The following is a 14,097-nucleotide window of genomic DNA, read 5'->3' as shown; positions in this document are numbered from 1 at the left end:
AAATTTGAGAAAAGTTGGCAGAATTTTGGACAGAAATTTTAGTCCAACTTGGAGAAAGAATATATTTTAGTATATGAGGAGTTTAGAGCAAAGAAAAAGCCTAAATTGAAGTTCATGAAGTCTAGTTTCCAACGCAACAAACCGCTCGTCGATAGGACATCGGAGTAGAGAGTCATGGACGTTACAAATTAGGCCGCCGGAGCAGAAATTAAAGGGCCGCGAACGCGAAAAGGAGGGCTGAATAACCCTTCGCGAACGGGACCCAAGGCTGTGAACGCGAAGGGCAAATTTCGAGTCGGTGGAAACCGACTCTAAAACCTTAAACCCCCTCATTTTCATCAAAACACCCCTCTAAACTCCCCCAAACTTTCTGGGATATTCCCCCAACTTCCGTCCATCAAATTTTAGCGCAAATTAAGTGAAAATCTCCATATTTAGGTTCGGACAACATATAGTTGCGATTGTAATATCGTCTTGCAAAGGATATTGGCTTGGGTTCAAGGCGGATATGGAAGATATTATGGTTCTAGCGGAAGTAAGGTATGAATCTTCCCTTATTAATATTGATTTAGGTTTATTTACGGAGATAAAGTTATTAAATAGTCGTATTACAAGTTGGTTAGTTGAGAAATTTGGAAAACATCGTGTGGGATGTTTAATGAAATATATTGGTATGGATAATGACGTTGATGATGTTGGTATTGTTGTTATTGTTGATTGGTTGTTGATATTATGATTTTGGGCTAGGCATATAAATAGGGGAGATGCTGCCCGAATTTCGACAGATTCTAAATGGATTTAAATTGAAGGCTTAAGACGAACATATGAGGATGAGACTAACAATAGTGTGAATTGTTTTATATGTAGATTACGAGACTACGAATGATCTTAAGTAAATTGCAAGACAGGAAGTAAGTTGGAAAGTCGAGAAATAAGCGTCCAGGTATGTTAAGGCTAGTCCCTTCATTTCTTATGAACCCTACATGATTTCCATAATGTTCTTATTCCCAAAAAGCTAGAAGTTCATGATTCTCAAAGTTCTTATAATAATTGTTCCTTCTTTTCTTGACATGCTTCCATATAAGGTAAGAGCATAATAACCTTGTGACCAGAAATTGTCTAAGTAGAGCTTGACATATTATTGCATGATTTTCGAGTGTTCTGTTATTGTTTCTGAAGGGCTATATCCCCTTCCTATGTCCTGGAGTTCATAGAGAGACAGAAAAGACATGTTACAGGATCGGTATTTTTCAACACATGCATGATATACATATATTTACATTTTTTTATTTGGCCACTTGGTCGGTGAGACGGAGAATGGCCTCTACGGATGTCATGGAGTTATTGCGACTGCCACGGGTCATGGAAGTTGATTATAATTGGCCTATAGCCATGGAGTTATTACACGACCAACGGTCATGGAGTTGATTATGCACACCTGAGCCATGGAGTTATTACTGACCCACGGTCATGGAGTTGATTATACCTGGCCTATGAGCCATGGAGTTATTACATGACCTACGGGTCACGGAGTTAATTATACCTGGCCTATGAGACATGGAGTTATTACCTGACCTATGGTTCATGGAGTTATCTATGCCTGACCTTCGGGTCATGAAGTTATATCTATAGAGTTATGTTATCTTGCCTCAGATGAAAGGCAATCCCGGGTAGAAACACCCTGGTATGCTTTCTTTGAAATATCCAGTATAGCTTATTATTTCATTTAGGTTGTTATCTTACCTTACATACTCGGTACATTATTTAAATGCTACCGACGTCCCTTTGCTTGGGGACCTTTGCGTTCATGCGCCGCAGTTCGGGTAGCGAGACGAGCCGATCTAGCTCGGTAGGCCTTCCACTCGGCTACGGTCGGTGTGCTCCCGCTTGGTTCGGAGCGTAGTCCTTCTATGTTATTTTGACATGTATATGCATGGGTATGACGGGGTATTGTCTATCCTTTTACGCGACTCGTGTTCCTGAGTAGTCGTGTAACGACGTTGTATGTAGTTGAAATGTCAGGTAGCCTTGTCGGCTCTCAGTTTTGTTGGTCAGCTACATAGCAGCCTCATCGGCTTGCTCAGTTGTGTATATATATTTTGGGTATGTGTGTGCCCAGTTCAGAAGAGATAGTCAGCATATATATATATATATCCAGATTACGGCCTCACCGGCTTGTTGGTATTATCTGTGTGCAGGTAGGCCTTAGTAGAGTTTTAGATTTAGAGTGGTTCACTCGGGCCTTGTTTGGCACCGAATGCCGGTCACGCCGTTCCAGATTTGGGGCGTGACATAAAAAGAATTAGAAGTGATAGAGGCCGTGAATATGAGTCTAATGAGTTTAATTCTTTTGTTAGATCATTGGGAATATTTCATGAAACTACTCCACCTTATTCTCCTGCATCTAATGGTGTAGCAGAAAGAAAAAATAGAACCTTAGTTGAGTTGACAAATGCCATGCTTATTGAGTCAAGTGCACCTCTAAATTTTTGGGGCGAAGCTATTTTGACTGCTTGTTATGTGTTGAATCGTGTGCCTCATAAAAAGACAAAATTAACACCATTTGAGTTGTGGAAAGGTCATGTCACAAGCCAAATTTGTGATATCTAAGAGTTTGGCGTTGTCTAGCTTATGTAAGGCTAATGGATCCAAAAATTTCTAAGTTGGGTAAAAAGTTACCACTTGCGCTTTTCTTGGTTATGCTTCAAATAGTACAGCCTATAGATTTTTTAGTCTTGAAAATAATATAATAATAGAATTAGGTAATGCTATTTTTCATGAAAATAAATTTCCATTTGATTCTAAAAATAGTGAGGGTCATAGGACTAACGAAAATATTTTGTCACTACCTAGTTCTTCTACTTCTGTTTTGAAAAATAAAGAATATCACGATTTTGAGTTAAGAAGAAGTAAAAGAGCTAAGTAGAAAAAGATTTTGGTCCTGATTTTTATGTTTTTAATGTTGGAGATGACCCTCTCACTTTACAAGAAGCTTTATCTTAACATGATGCTATTTTTTGGAAAGATGTTGTAAATGATGAAATGGAGTTACTTATTTTCAATAAAACTTGAAAGTTAGTGGATTTACCGCCGGGTTGTAAAACAATTGGGTGTAAATGGGTGGGTCCTTAGAAAAAAGTTAAAACCGGATGGTTCTGTAGATAAATATAAGGCTAGATTAGTTGCTAAGGGTTTTAAACAACTAGAAGGCCTAGAATTTTTTGACACTTTTTCTCCGGTCGCTAGAATTACATCCATAAGGCTTTTAATGACTATTGCTGCAATTTTTGATTTGCATATTCATCAAATGGATGTAAAAACTGCTTTTTTAAATGGGGACCTAAATGAGGAAATATATATGGAACAAACTTTAGGTTTGTTGAAACGGTGCAAGAAAGCAAAGTGTGTAAACTTACTAAATCCCTATATGGCTTGAAACGGCACCAAAGCAATGGCATGAGAAGTTTGATTCCTACATGATTGAAAATGGTTTTAAAACAAACGAGTGTGATAAGTGCCTTTATCATAAGTCTTGGAATAACTCACATGTTATTGTTTGCCTCTATGTTGATGATTTATTGATCTTTGGCTCTAACATGAATGTTATTGGTGAAATTAAAAATATTCTTAGAAGCCATTTTGATATGAAAGATCTTGGTGAGGCAAATTTTATTCTTGGAATAAAAATTACTAAAACATGTGATGTAATTTTTCCACGACACACATTATGTTGAGAAAATTTTGAAAAAATATAACTTTCTTGATTGCAAGCATGTTGTAACTCCTTTTGATTCAAGTGTTCACTTGTTTTCTGTTCAAAAGTGAAAATGATGTGATAAATCAAAGGAATATGCTAGCTTAATTGAAGTTTGAGATATGTGATCGATTGCACTAGGCACGATATTGCGTATGCGATTGGAGTACTTAAGCGAGGTACAAGCAAGCCAAGTAGTGAACATTGGCATGCTATAACGAGAGTTATGAAATATTTAGTGGAGTACGAAACTTATGGCTTGTTTTATAAAAAATATCTCTTTTTTGTACTTGAAGGCTTTTACGTACTGATTGGAACACTTTATCTGTGATTCCTATTCTACCACCGTTATATTTTTACGTTCGCGGTGGTGCTATTTGTTGGAAATCAAAAAAAAGAAACTATTATTGCTAACTCTACCATGGAGGTCGAACTAATTGCTTTAGCTTCGGCTAGTGAAGAAGCAAATTGGTTAAGAGATTTATTATTTCAAATTCCTTATTTTGAAAAACCAATTCCTCTGGCCTTTTAATTCATTATGATAGCACATTTGCAATTGGTAGAGTTCAAAACCGTTATTATGACGGTAAATCCGGACTATAAGGAGAAAACACGATCTTTCGTGAGATCATATTTGACAAGTGGTACCATTAACGTTGATTATGTCAAATCTTGTGATAATCTTGCGGATCCACTAACCAAGGCCTTGGCAAGAGAAAGTGGTACGGAGCATATCGAGAGGGATGGGATTGAAGCCCGTAAATTCATGAGTCGTATATAGAAAACCCAACCGGGGGACTAGAGATCCTATAACCGAGGTTAAATGGAAAAAACGAATCATATGATGACTTATTGAGAAAATGCACTATTTTATTTATTCCTTCCTATGGTGTGAGTGCATTATTCGCAGTGGTTTGTAGAGGTTGAGTTTATAAACTCTTAATGAAATTTTAGCTAGTATGAGTGGGGTGTTAAGTTACGAAGCATCCTTGACGATTTCACCTATGTGAGTGTGGAAGTAGGCCGCTTCCTATGAGAATTGGGCTCGTTCTCAAAATCATTCATGAAGCCGGGATAGCACAATGCCGTAATGTGCTGGCTGTGAAAGCTCATGTAAACACCTTGATTATTATGTGTAAGCAGTAATTCTTTATTTTCCTTAAGCAGTCATAGTTCAAGTTTGAGACCACTACGACTTTAGAGTAAAGATTATTGTTTTACTAAGTGGAGGTTCAATGCAAATCACACCTTCATTACGCATAATAGTCTACCTTCAGCTGATAAACTCTCTGATATTAATATTAAAATGAGTGGGGGATTGAAGGATATTTTTACCATTTTAATATTATTATTATTATTATTATTATTATTATTATTATTATTATATTAAAGTGGCTGTTCAAGAGCATTTACCATCTTTCCGTTGTGGCCATAAATTGACAGAGAAATGATCTCTTTTGCTCTTTACGTTTTGGTGCCTTAATAGGCCATTACTTTCTATTCTTTCACTATCTCATTATTCATATGAGTTATGGATGAATGTGGTCTTATTTTCCTTTGTAAACTCCTACTCATTACTCACCCTTATTCATTTTCTTTAGTGTTGTAACTCATGTAACCTCCAAATAATAATTCTTCCATTATCTACCTACTTTAGTACCACATTCATACCTTATTCAATTCAAGGATAATTTTCCTAGCTATAAATAGTTAGTCATCCTTACTTTGTGAGGGTAGAAAGAAAATATAGAGTGCATGAAAAGTGAGTGAGAAAAAAAAGAGTTTTGTTTAGTTGGAGGAAGGTGTTCTTTTTGGTGGAGCTTTGGACTAAACATCTTATCCAGAGTTTGTTGAGTTATACGACGTGGTCGGGCTGTTGTATCCTGGAGGAGACAAGTCAGAAAAATTACTGCTGGACTGGTAGATTTGCTGCAGTGTGCTTGAATCTCTTTAAAGAGAGCGAGATATCCGCGCCTCAGCCTGAAGATATTTTATTTCTTCATTTTATTTTTCATTTGTAATTGTAATTTCAGTTGTATTTTCACCAACACTTTTCATTCAACCAAGTAAGCCAATATGTACAACTAGCTCATTTGACTTTAGAGCTATATGTACAAGTTTTTCTCATGATGTCAACATTATACAACCTATTATTAAGATCTAGCAAGTCATAGCACAAAATGGTGTCCCATAATACCAAAACCTCGCTGGAGAAGTTATTGCTTCATGTCCATAAGAAGTTCCTACAAACGCCTATGAGTGGAAGAAAATCAAAGAATCTTTCATCTCAAAAAGAGAACATTTGAATTGCGTATTAGGCTACTCATTCAAAAGTTCACTGTAGAGGAAATTTTGAATACCAAAAATGCTGTAAAATTGGTATCCATGAATTACGATCCGTAAAACTTGTTCATGCTGTCCCAAGATGCTGATGTAGTTAATTGGTAGACTAGAAGTATCTGTTAATAGATGAGAGAGACTATGTCCACTGTTTTAGATGTCTTTTGCTCTTACTTATAGTTTTGTTTGTACAAAACTCACTTGGTATAATAAAAAGTTTTTATATACCAACAAAAAAAATAAAGACCATGAGTTTTAATGATAGATTTAATTCAGGAGATATCACTTATGGTGTTTGAATTCTATCTTTCAGTTATAACTTGCTTTAGTTTTACCACAAAAATTGCTTTGTTTTATATGTTTGTTTTGCTTATTATGACTATTTTGATGATCTTTTTCCCAAATATGCCATGTGTAATTAAAAGTGAGACCTACAATTTTAGAGCGAATGTACAATATATTATAGTATTATGTTTTCTCTTTCTTTGGTCTAACATTATCAAATACTCCTATGTATTTTATTTTTCAGAAAAGAAAATTTATCCCAAAACTTGTTCCCCAAAATAAACGTTTTCCTTTTCCAGTGGCACATAAATGTCCCCATAAAAATAGGATTTTTAACAAATAGAAAGACTAAAAAAATAAAAATAAAAAGAAAAGAAAAGAAAAAGATAGCCTGTGGGCCGACCTTAGTTCAGTCGCCGTCCCTCGCTGCTCCTATTAGCGGCAAAAGGACAAGCGTTTTAGAAGCAAATCGACAATAATTAGCATGAGGGTTTAGATTAGGTCTCTGCTCTGTCCAAACTTTCTTAGGTTTTGTAACGCAAGCCATATCGGTACCTTCAGTTTTAGGGTTCAGTAAAACTAGGGTTTGAACTTCATACTATGTCGAAGAGGAAATTCGGATTCGAAGGTTTCGGCATTAATAAGCAAACAACATACAACTTCGAGCGAAACGAACCTCCTCAGCGACTGTACGTACCTCCATCCTCACGCGCCGGGGGTAGTAGCCACGACAATTACGAAGACACCGACTTAGATAACATCGACTACGATGAACACGATGCTGTCGGAACAAACAACAATAATGATGGCGGCGCTGAAGATGATGAGATTGATCCACTTGATGCCTTTATGGAAGGTTTTCTTTCTACTCCCTCTCTCCATTTTTATTCATCATGTATTGACTTGACACGCCTATTAAGAAGCCAAAAATGGAATGATAGTTTTACCATATCACCCCTAATTATTGCTAAGTAATCTAATAACTGAAATCAATCAAACATACTTTAAAATTTGTGCAGCCACTAACAATTCCCGGAAGTTTCCAACTCCTGATTCTTAGATTTTCTAAACTGGACAAGTAAAAGTGGACATCTATTTTCAGGACAGAGGGAGTATTTTGTCTTCAAAATCCATCTTTTGTTGGGAAAATTACACTCTTATGTCTAATTTTGAAAATATTTATGCCACTTAGCCCATACTTTGAGTTTGTTTTCCTATTTAGGTCATAATATTTGTCTATAAACACCTTTCATACACTATTATACACTTTAAACAAAGTTGATACATTATGTATCTATTCCGTAATTCGGTTTAGTTACAAGAGTTCAATTCAAGGAAAGCAGAATATATAAGGAAGTCCAAGGTTAAATAAATAAAAAACTAAGACTCTAAACTCAAATCTAAAATAATGAACCTTCAACTTGAAATCCCTATTTGAACAACTTTTTATTGTTATTGATCCATTTGAATCATTAATAAACTAAAATAGCTTCCTGAATCTCGATGATTGCGCTTATTCATAGGGATTCATGAAGAAATGAAGGCTGCGCCGCCGCCGAAGCCGAAAGAGAAACTGGATAAGTATAAGGATGATGTAGATGATGATCCAATGGAGAGTTTTTTGAGAGCGAAGAAGGATGTAGGGTTACAATTGGCTGCTGATGCTCTTCAGGCTGGTTACAATTCGGATGAGGAGGTGTATGCTGCAGCAAAGGCTGTTGATGCAGGATTAGTTGAGTATGATTCCGACGATAATCCTATTGTTGTTGATAAAAAGAAGATTGAGCCTATTCCTGCACTGGAGCATAGTGAGATTGACTATGAGCCCTTCAACAAGGATTTTTATGAGGAAAAGCCTTCTATTTCAGGTACACTGTGTTCTGCTTGTCGGTTGCTCGTCTTGATCTAGTTTAATTGTGGTCCACAATTTAACTTCGTTCTTTTGTTGGTTAGAAATAACATAAGGTGCACTGAAAAGCCAAATTTTAAATAAGGACATGACCCTAGATAGGAAGGCGTGGAGGTCGAGGATTAGGCTAGAAGGTTAGTAGGTAGCCGAGGGTTCTTCCTATCAGTAGTATCTAGTTAGTAATCACTTAGCTTCATTTCTTCAATCTGTATTATTTTCTGTTGTTTCAGTTGCTTTGTCTTGCTATTGTGCTGTCATATCTTACTAGATACCTTTCTTCAAATTATTTTCTTTTCTTTCAAGCCGAGGGTCTATTGGAAACAGCCTCTCTACCCCACAAAGGTAGGGGTAAGGTCTGCGTACATCTTACCCTCCCCAGACCCCACTTGTGGGATTACACTAGGTACGTTGTTGTTGTTTTAATGAGAGGTGAGAAACTAAAGGCGAATTCAGGATTCTAAGTTAGTCGGTACAAAGCACTGTCGGACCAGCTGCTACTTTGTAGCAGCACTTGCAAACTCAGTATAAACACAAATTTTCTTGCTTCACAATATTTGTAGTTCAAGCAGAGGAAAATGTACGGCTGCACCAGCTGCCTGCATATTACATTCGATGGGGAGAGTAGAGCCACTAAGTTTTTGTCTCATGAGGTTGATGATCTGACAGTCCTGGTGTTTTTTTAGAGCTTGTTATAAATAATGGTTTCTAGTAAATGATTAGTTGTGTTGGGTTGCTTTATCAATCAAATAAAAATTTGTGTTGTGTGGTTTTAGTTTTTTGGTAGCAAGTGTTTGGCACTTTACAAAGATATGCCGTTCTTAGTTTCGTTTGGAGCGAGATACAGTATTTGGTTCATGTGGGGTTGTACTAATCCCTAATGTTTCCCTGGTGCTCTGATCCTTAGTTTAAGCTTTAAAATGATGCCGCCTGCATATTACATTCGCCTATGGGGAGAGTAGAGCCACCAAAGGTTTTTTTTTTTTTTTTTTGAATTGATTAGAGCCACTAAGTTTTTGTCTCATGAGGTTGATGATCTGACAGTCCTGGTGTTTTTTTAGAGCTTGTTATAAATAATGGCTTCTAGTAAATCATGTGAAGATTAGTTGCGTTGGGTGGCTTTATCAATCAAATAAAAGTTTGTGTTGTGTGGTTTTAGTTTTTTGCTAGCAAGTGTTTGGCACTTTACAAAGATATGTTGTTCTTAGTTTCGTTTGGAGCGAGATACAGTATTTGGTTCATCGGGTTGTACTAATCCCTAACGTTTCCCTGGTGCTCTGATCCTTAGTTTAAACTTTAAAATGATGAAGCCGTTTTAGAAATGTTTGGTTGGGGACTTGTTGTAATTTGATACTACTTGTACGGAGTTGGAGATGATCCCTGGTTCAGCTTATTGTTTCTCCTTGTATTCATGTGTAATTTGAATGTAGGGTTGTTTAGTGCAGTCAATAAGTAGCCTAGCTCTTGACGGTGATCACATCTAGCCATTATTGTTTTGCTAGTTCTTCTTTAGATTGCACGTTATCCTTATCAGTATCTCCCTTCATCCAGGTTAATGCTTTTCTCTATGCAGGTATGAGCGATGTGGAAGTTAATGAATATAGGACAAGCTTGGCGATTCGTGTATCCGGCTTTGATGTTCCAAGGCCAATTAAGACATTTGAAGACTCTGGTTTTTCTGTTGAGTTGATGAAAGCTATCAGTAAACAGGGATATGAAAAGCCTACACCAATACAGTGTCAAGCATTACCAATTGTGCTCTCTGGGAGAGATATTATTGGTATTGCTAAAACTGGGTCCGGTAAGACTGCTGCTTTTGTGCTCCCTATGATTGTCCACATCATGGATCAGCGTGAACTTCAGAAAGAAGAAGGTCCAATTGGAGTTATTTGTGCACCCACTAGGGAATTAGCACATCAAATATTTGTGGAGGCAAAGAAATTCTCGAAATCGCATGGTATCCGTGTGTCTGCAGTTTATGGAGGAATGTCTAAATTGGATCAATACAAAGAACTAAAGGCAGGGTGTGAGATTGTTGTTGCTACTCCAGGGAGGTTGATAGATATGATCAGAAAGAAGGCATTTACAATGTTGAGAGCAACTTACCTAGTACTTGATGAGGCTGATCGGATGTTTGACCTTGGTTTTGAACCTCAGATAAGGTCCATTGTTGGTCAAATTAGACCTGATCGCCAAACATTGCTCTTTTCAGCAACTATGCCCCGCAAAGTTGAAAAGCTTGCCAGAGAAATATTGACGGATCCTGTAAGAGTTAATGTGGGTGAGATTGGCATGGCTAATGAGGATATTACACAAATAGTTGAAGTGATTCCTTCAGATGCTGAAAAATTGCCTTGGCTTCTGGAAAAACTCCCAGGACTTATTGACAATGGTGATGTTCTTGTCTTTGCTTCGAAAAAGGCAACAGTGGATGAGATAGAATCCCAATTGGCTCAGAACGGATTTAGAGTTGCAGCTCTCCATGGTGACAAGGATCAAGTTTCTCGTATGGAGACACTGCAGAAATTTAAATCTGGCATATATCATGTTCTTATCGCAACTGATGTTGCTGCTCGTGGTCTTGACATCAAATCACTTAAGTCGGTGGTGAACTATGACATAGCTAAAGATATGGATATGCATGTCCACAGAATTGGGAGAACAGGTCGTGCTGGTGACAAAGATGGAACTGCCTACACTCTTATTACTCATAAGGAAGCGCGTTTTGCTGGTGAACTGGCGAACAGTTTGGTTGCTGCTGGTCAAAATGTGTCCGTGGAACTAATGGACCTTGCTATGAAGGTACTTCTATATTTTTCTTTGAAATGCTTGAAGCTTGGGATTCCTTTTTTATTTTTATTTTAGCTTCTTAAATTTCACCAAGTGCGTTACATCACATGCATTCACGTCCATTCACTGCCACTGCTAAAGTTTGTGTTTGATTTTTTCATAAAACCGAGCAGCACCCTGTGTTCAAGTTTTAAAGTAGCCGCCTTCAAATCCTCCTCCCATCTAAAAGGAAAAGATAAACCAAGGAAAAGGGAAGCATTTTTCCTTTTGAAGTCAATATCTATAATGACATCCTTTTCGGAGATTTTCTTTACTAGAAAACTATGATACATAGATTAGAGAAGCTTGTTTTTTCTTTTGGTGTCTGAAACGATATACGAGTCCAAAGATGTAACGTTGTGGGTTGCTGAGATCCAATAGTATTGCACAGTCATGGGTTGCTAGCGTTCACGTTGAAGTATTCGATGAAGTAAAAAAATAGAAGGTATTGCTTTTTCTCTCAGAACATTTAAAGGATGAATCAGAGATGCTTCAACATGATTTGGAGGTGCCAGAGACATTGTAACACAAGAAATCTGTAACTTCTCTAGCAGAACGAGTAGCTTGAGATGCCACACTAATATATTGAATATTAACTATTTTATTTATGGATGTGAATTGGAAAAAAAAGAGCATGTAAACCTCGGTATAATTGTTATTAGCACTATGTAATATCGGGTAGCACCTGGTAAGGTATGATATGAAAATATATTGAGAAGTATGTACTATCTAGAGATTGCCCAAGGGTGTGGCCTAGTGGTCAATGAGGTGCGTTGAGAGCCATGAGGTCTCGGGTTCAAATAATTTTATTTTTGGCTACGGCTGCATAGACTCCAATAGATTGTAGGTCCTTTGAGATAAATTTTCATGTGATTTTAAGGTATACTTTACATCCTTTTATCTCCTTCACTCGACCTCTTATTTATCATCCTTGTGTGCGTTGCACCTTTTGACAAATATTGTCATTATTTTATAGGCTATGTGGTCATTTTTAATTTTGTCTAATCATTTTTTGCTCCTCGTTTTGTGCTTCTTTTTTTGGGTTGTTGCTTAAAATACTCGGATCTTTTGCCTGTTTGCATGATTATATTTATTTTTTGTGAACTCTTAGGACGGGAGGTTCCGGTCCAAAAGGGATGCAAGGAAAGGAGGTATGGACTTATTCTTATGATTCAAGATTTTGTTCTATTGGAGGACACCAAATGCTGCCACCCCCCCCCCCCCCCCCCCCCCGCTACAAAAAAAAAAAACCACACCTCTTTTTTTTTTTTCTTCCTAGGAAGAAGAGAAGTGGGGTTTCCTTTAGATTCTTGATTGCCTAACCAAACTATTGATGAGAATTTTATGCTTTTTTTTTTTTCAGGTGGAAAAAGGGCCAAAGGAAGGGGAGGAGGAAGCAATAGAGGTGTACGAGGTGTGGATTTTGGTCTAGGTATTGGATACAATGCCGAATCAAATAACCCTCCCCAGAGCGCTGCTCCGAGCCGTTCTGCAGCAGTTAATTCCCTGAGGACTGGCATGATGACACAATTTAAAAATAGCTTTGTTGCTGCATCATCAAATTCTCAAAATCAAGGAATGATTAACACAGCTGCCGCCAATCCCAACAAGAGAATGGTCTTACAAGGCTTTGTCTCTGGTGGGACTATAGGTGGAGATACTAACACTTCCCGTGCTAGTTCCACATTTACTGCTGCTACATCTGGGGCATATACTTCTAGTCAGCCAGCCAGAGATGGAGCTAACCAGAAGAGTTCAGAGAGGTGACTATACCTACCTTATCTTATCAGTTTTTTGAATTAGTGTAAATGAAGTACACAAACATTAAATTAATTAAATTTGTGAGACCTATTTGTCCTTTTTTTTTCACCCTTGCAGTTCAAAGGAGAAGTCCAGAGAAAGACGGAGGCCTTCTGGTTGGGATCGTTGATGTGTTATTTAGGTATACTGGAATAATCAACTGTTGGCAAATGTGTTCCTTTCAAATTAACCTTAATTAGGTTTTTTCCCCATGTTTTTCTTCTATGTATTAAGTTATTGCACAGTTAGTTCGTTTAGATTATGTACTTTTAGTCTTTGTCTAGCTAGTGTCTGATTCCACTCCTATGATTTTGGTGATGCTATACCATAGGATATACTTGGTTTACGTGTTACTCCCCATCCTGGTCTAAGTTGGCACAGCTTTTCTTTCAAACTCACCATTCGGAGCAAGGAAAGGAAGGGAAGATCCATTATTATATGCATAACAAGTAGTGAAAGTCTGATCAGATTGGCATCCATTGCAAAGATGGCTGGGGAGAATGTCATGCTGCTTCTGAAATGGTTTGTGTAAAATGATCTTTATTTTCTAAGCGTGTACCATATATGTAGCATTTGATTCTTTTGATACATCAACATTGTTCTTGTAACTTTAATCCCTTTCTGGTCTTTAGAAAATTTAACATAGGGCTCCAAGTATGGAAGAGGCTCAAGTGTAAAATTATTCAGTTCGGCTGCTGTTTCAATTGCTCCGTTAATTTTTGCCACTGGTGGATTATGTTGGTCGGACTTCCCAAAAACTCTCACCCATGTTAGATCCTCCAAAAACACTATTTTTGGAAGACCCGGCATGGTGCGGCCACATTTTGGAGGATCCGAGTAACATAGCTTATGGGTGAAATCAGTTTTGATTTAGTCGCTGAGTGTATTGCTTTGGCCCTTTAAATTTCTGCTTCAAAAGCATTTCTTTCCTGATTGAGTGATCAATGCTGGTACGTCGATGCAAATGTTTAGGAAAATATAGAAAGCAAACGATTTCGATTGCTACATAAGAATAAATATTTGTTCTCACTTCCTTTTGCGTGGTTCTCAACTTCATAATGGGAGGTATTTTAGGCTTGTATTTTTTGTAAAGCCACGCTAGTCTAATCCATCTAGGTTTTGTCTCTAGAGCATTGGAACGGAGGCCACTCTTTTGACATTTTGGATCTGATGAATAACGTAA

General features: G+C 37.4%; 1 protein-coding gene across 2 annotated transcripts; it reads left to right on the top strand.

The window, feature by feature from the left end:
- Window positions 1-6,928: 6,928 nt before the first annotated feature.
- LOC132063322 (DEAD-box ATP-dependent RNA helicase 24) lies at window positions 6,929-13,639 on the top strand. 2 transcript variants are annotated; one of them, XM_059455809.1, is made up of 7 exons: window positions 6,929-7,235; window positions 7,903-8,247; window positions 9,859-11,087; window positions 12,226-12,265; window positions 12,478-12,877; window positions 12,993-13,056; window positions 13,246-13,639. In XM_059455809.1, the coding sequence occupies exons 1-6, from the start codon at window positions 6,980-6,982 to the stop codon at window positions 13,042-13,044; spliced, it is 2,322 nt and encodes a 773-aa protein (XP_059311792.1). In that variant the 5' UTR covers window positions 6,929-6,979; the 3' UTR covers window positions 13,045-13,056; window positions 13,246-13,639. The 2 variants fall into 2 exon arrangements, with proteins under 2 accessions (XP_059311792.1, XP_059311790.1); XM_059455807.1 differs by having other exon boundaries at window positions 12,993-13,639.
- Window positions 13,640-14,097: the final 458 nt, after the last annotated feature.

This window comes from Lycium ferocissimum, chromosome 7, assembly GCF_029784015.1.
Source record: "Lycium ferocissimum isolate CSIRO_LF1 chromosome 7, AGI_CSIRO_Lferr_CH_V1, whole genome shotgun sequence".
Taxonomy (NCBI): domain Eukaryota; kingdom Viridiplantae; phylum Streptophyta; class Magnoliopsida; order Solanales; family Solanaceae; genus Lycium; species Lycium ferocissimum.
Note: the sequence above shows the minus strand (reverse complement) of the source record. Positions and strands in the feature narration are given on the sequence as shown.

What these genes read in the sequence shown, in the direction of transcription:
- LOC132063322 (XM_059455809.1), top strand. Translation starts at nt 6,980, where the DNA reads ATGTCGAAGAGGAAATTCGGATTCGAAGGTTTCGGCATTAATAAGCAA. An exon ending in GGAAAAGCCTTCTATTTCAG is followed by an intron (nt 8,248 to 9,858) that starts GTACACTGTGTT and finishes TTCTCTATGCAG; the next exon opens with GTATGAGCGATGTGGAAGTT. An exon ending in TAATGGACCTTGCTATGAAG is followed by an intron (nt 11,088 to 12,225) that starts GTACTTCTATAT and finishes GTGAACTCTTAG; the next exon opens with GACGGGAGGTTCCGGTCCAA.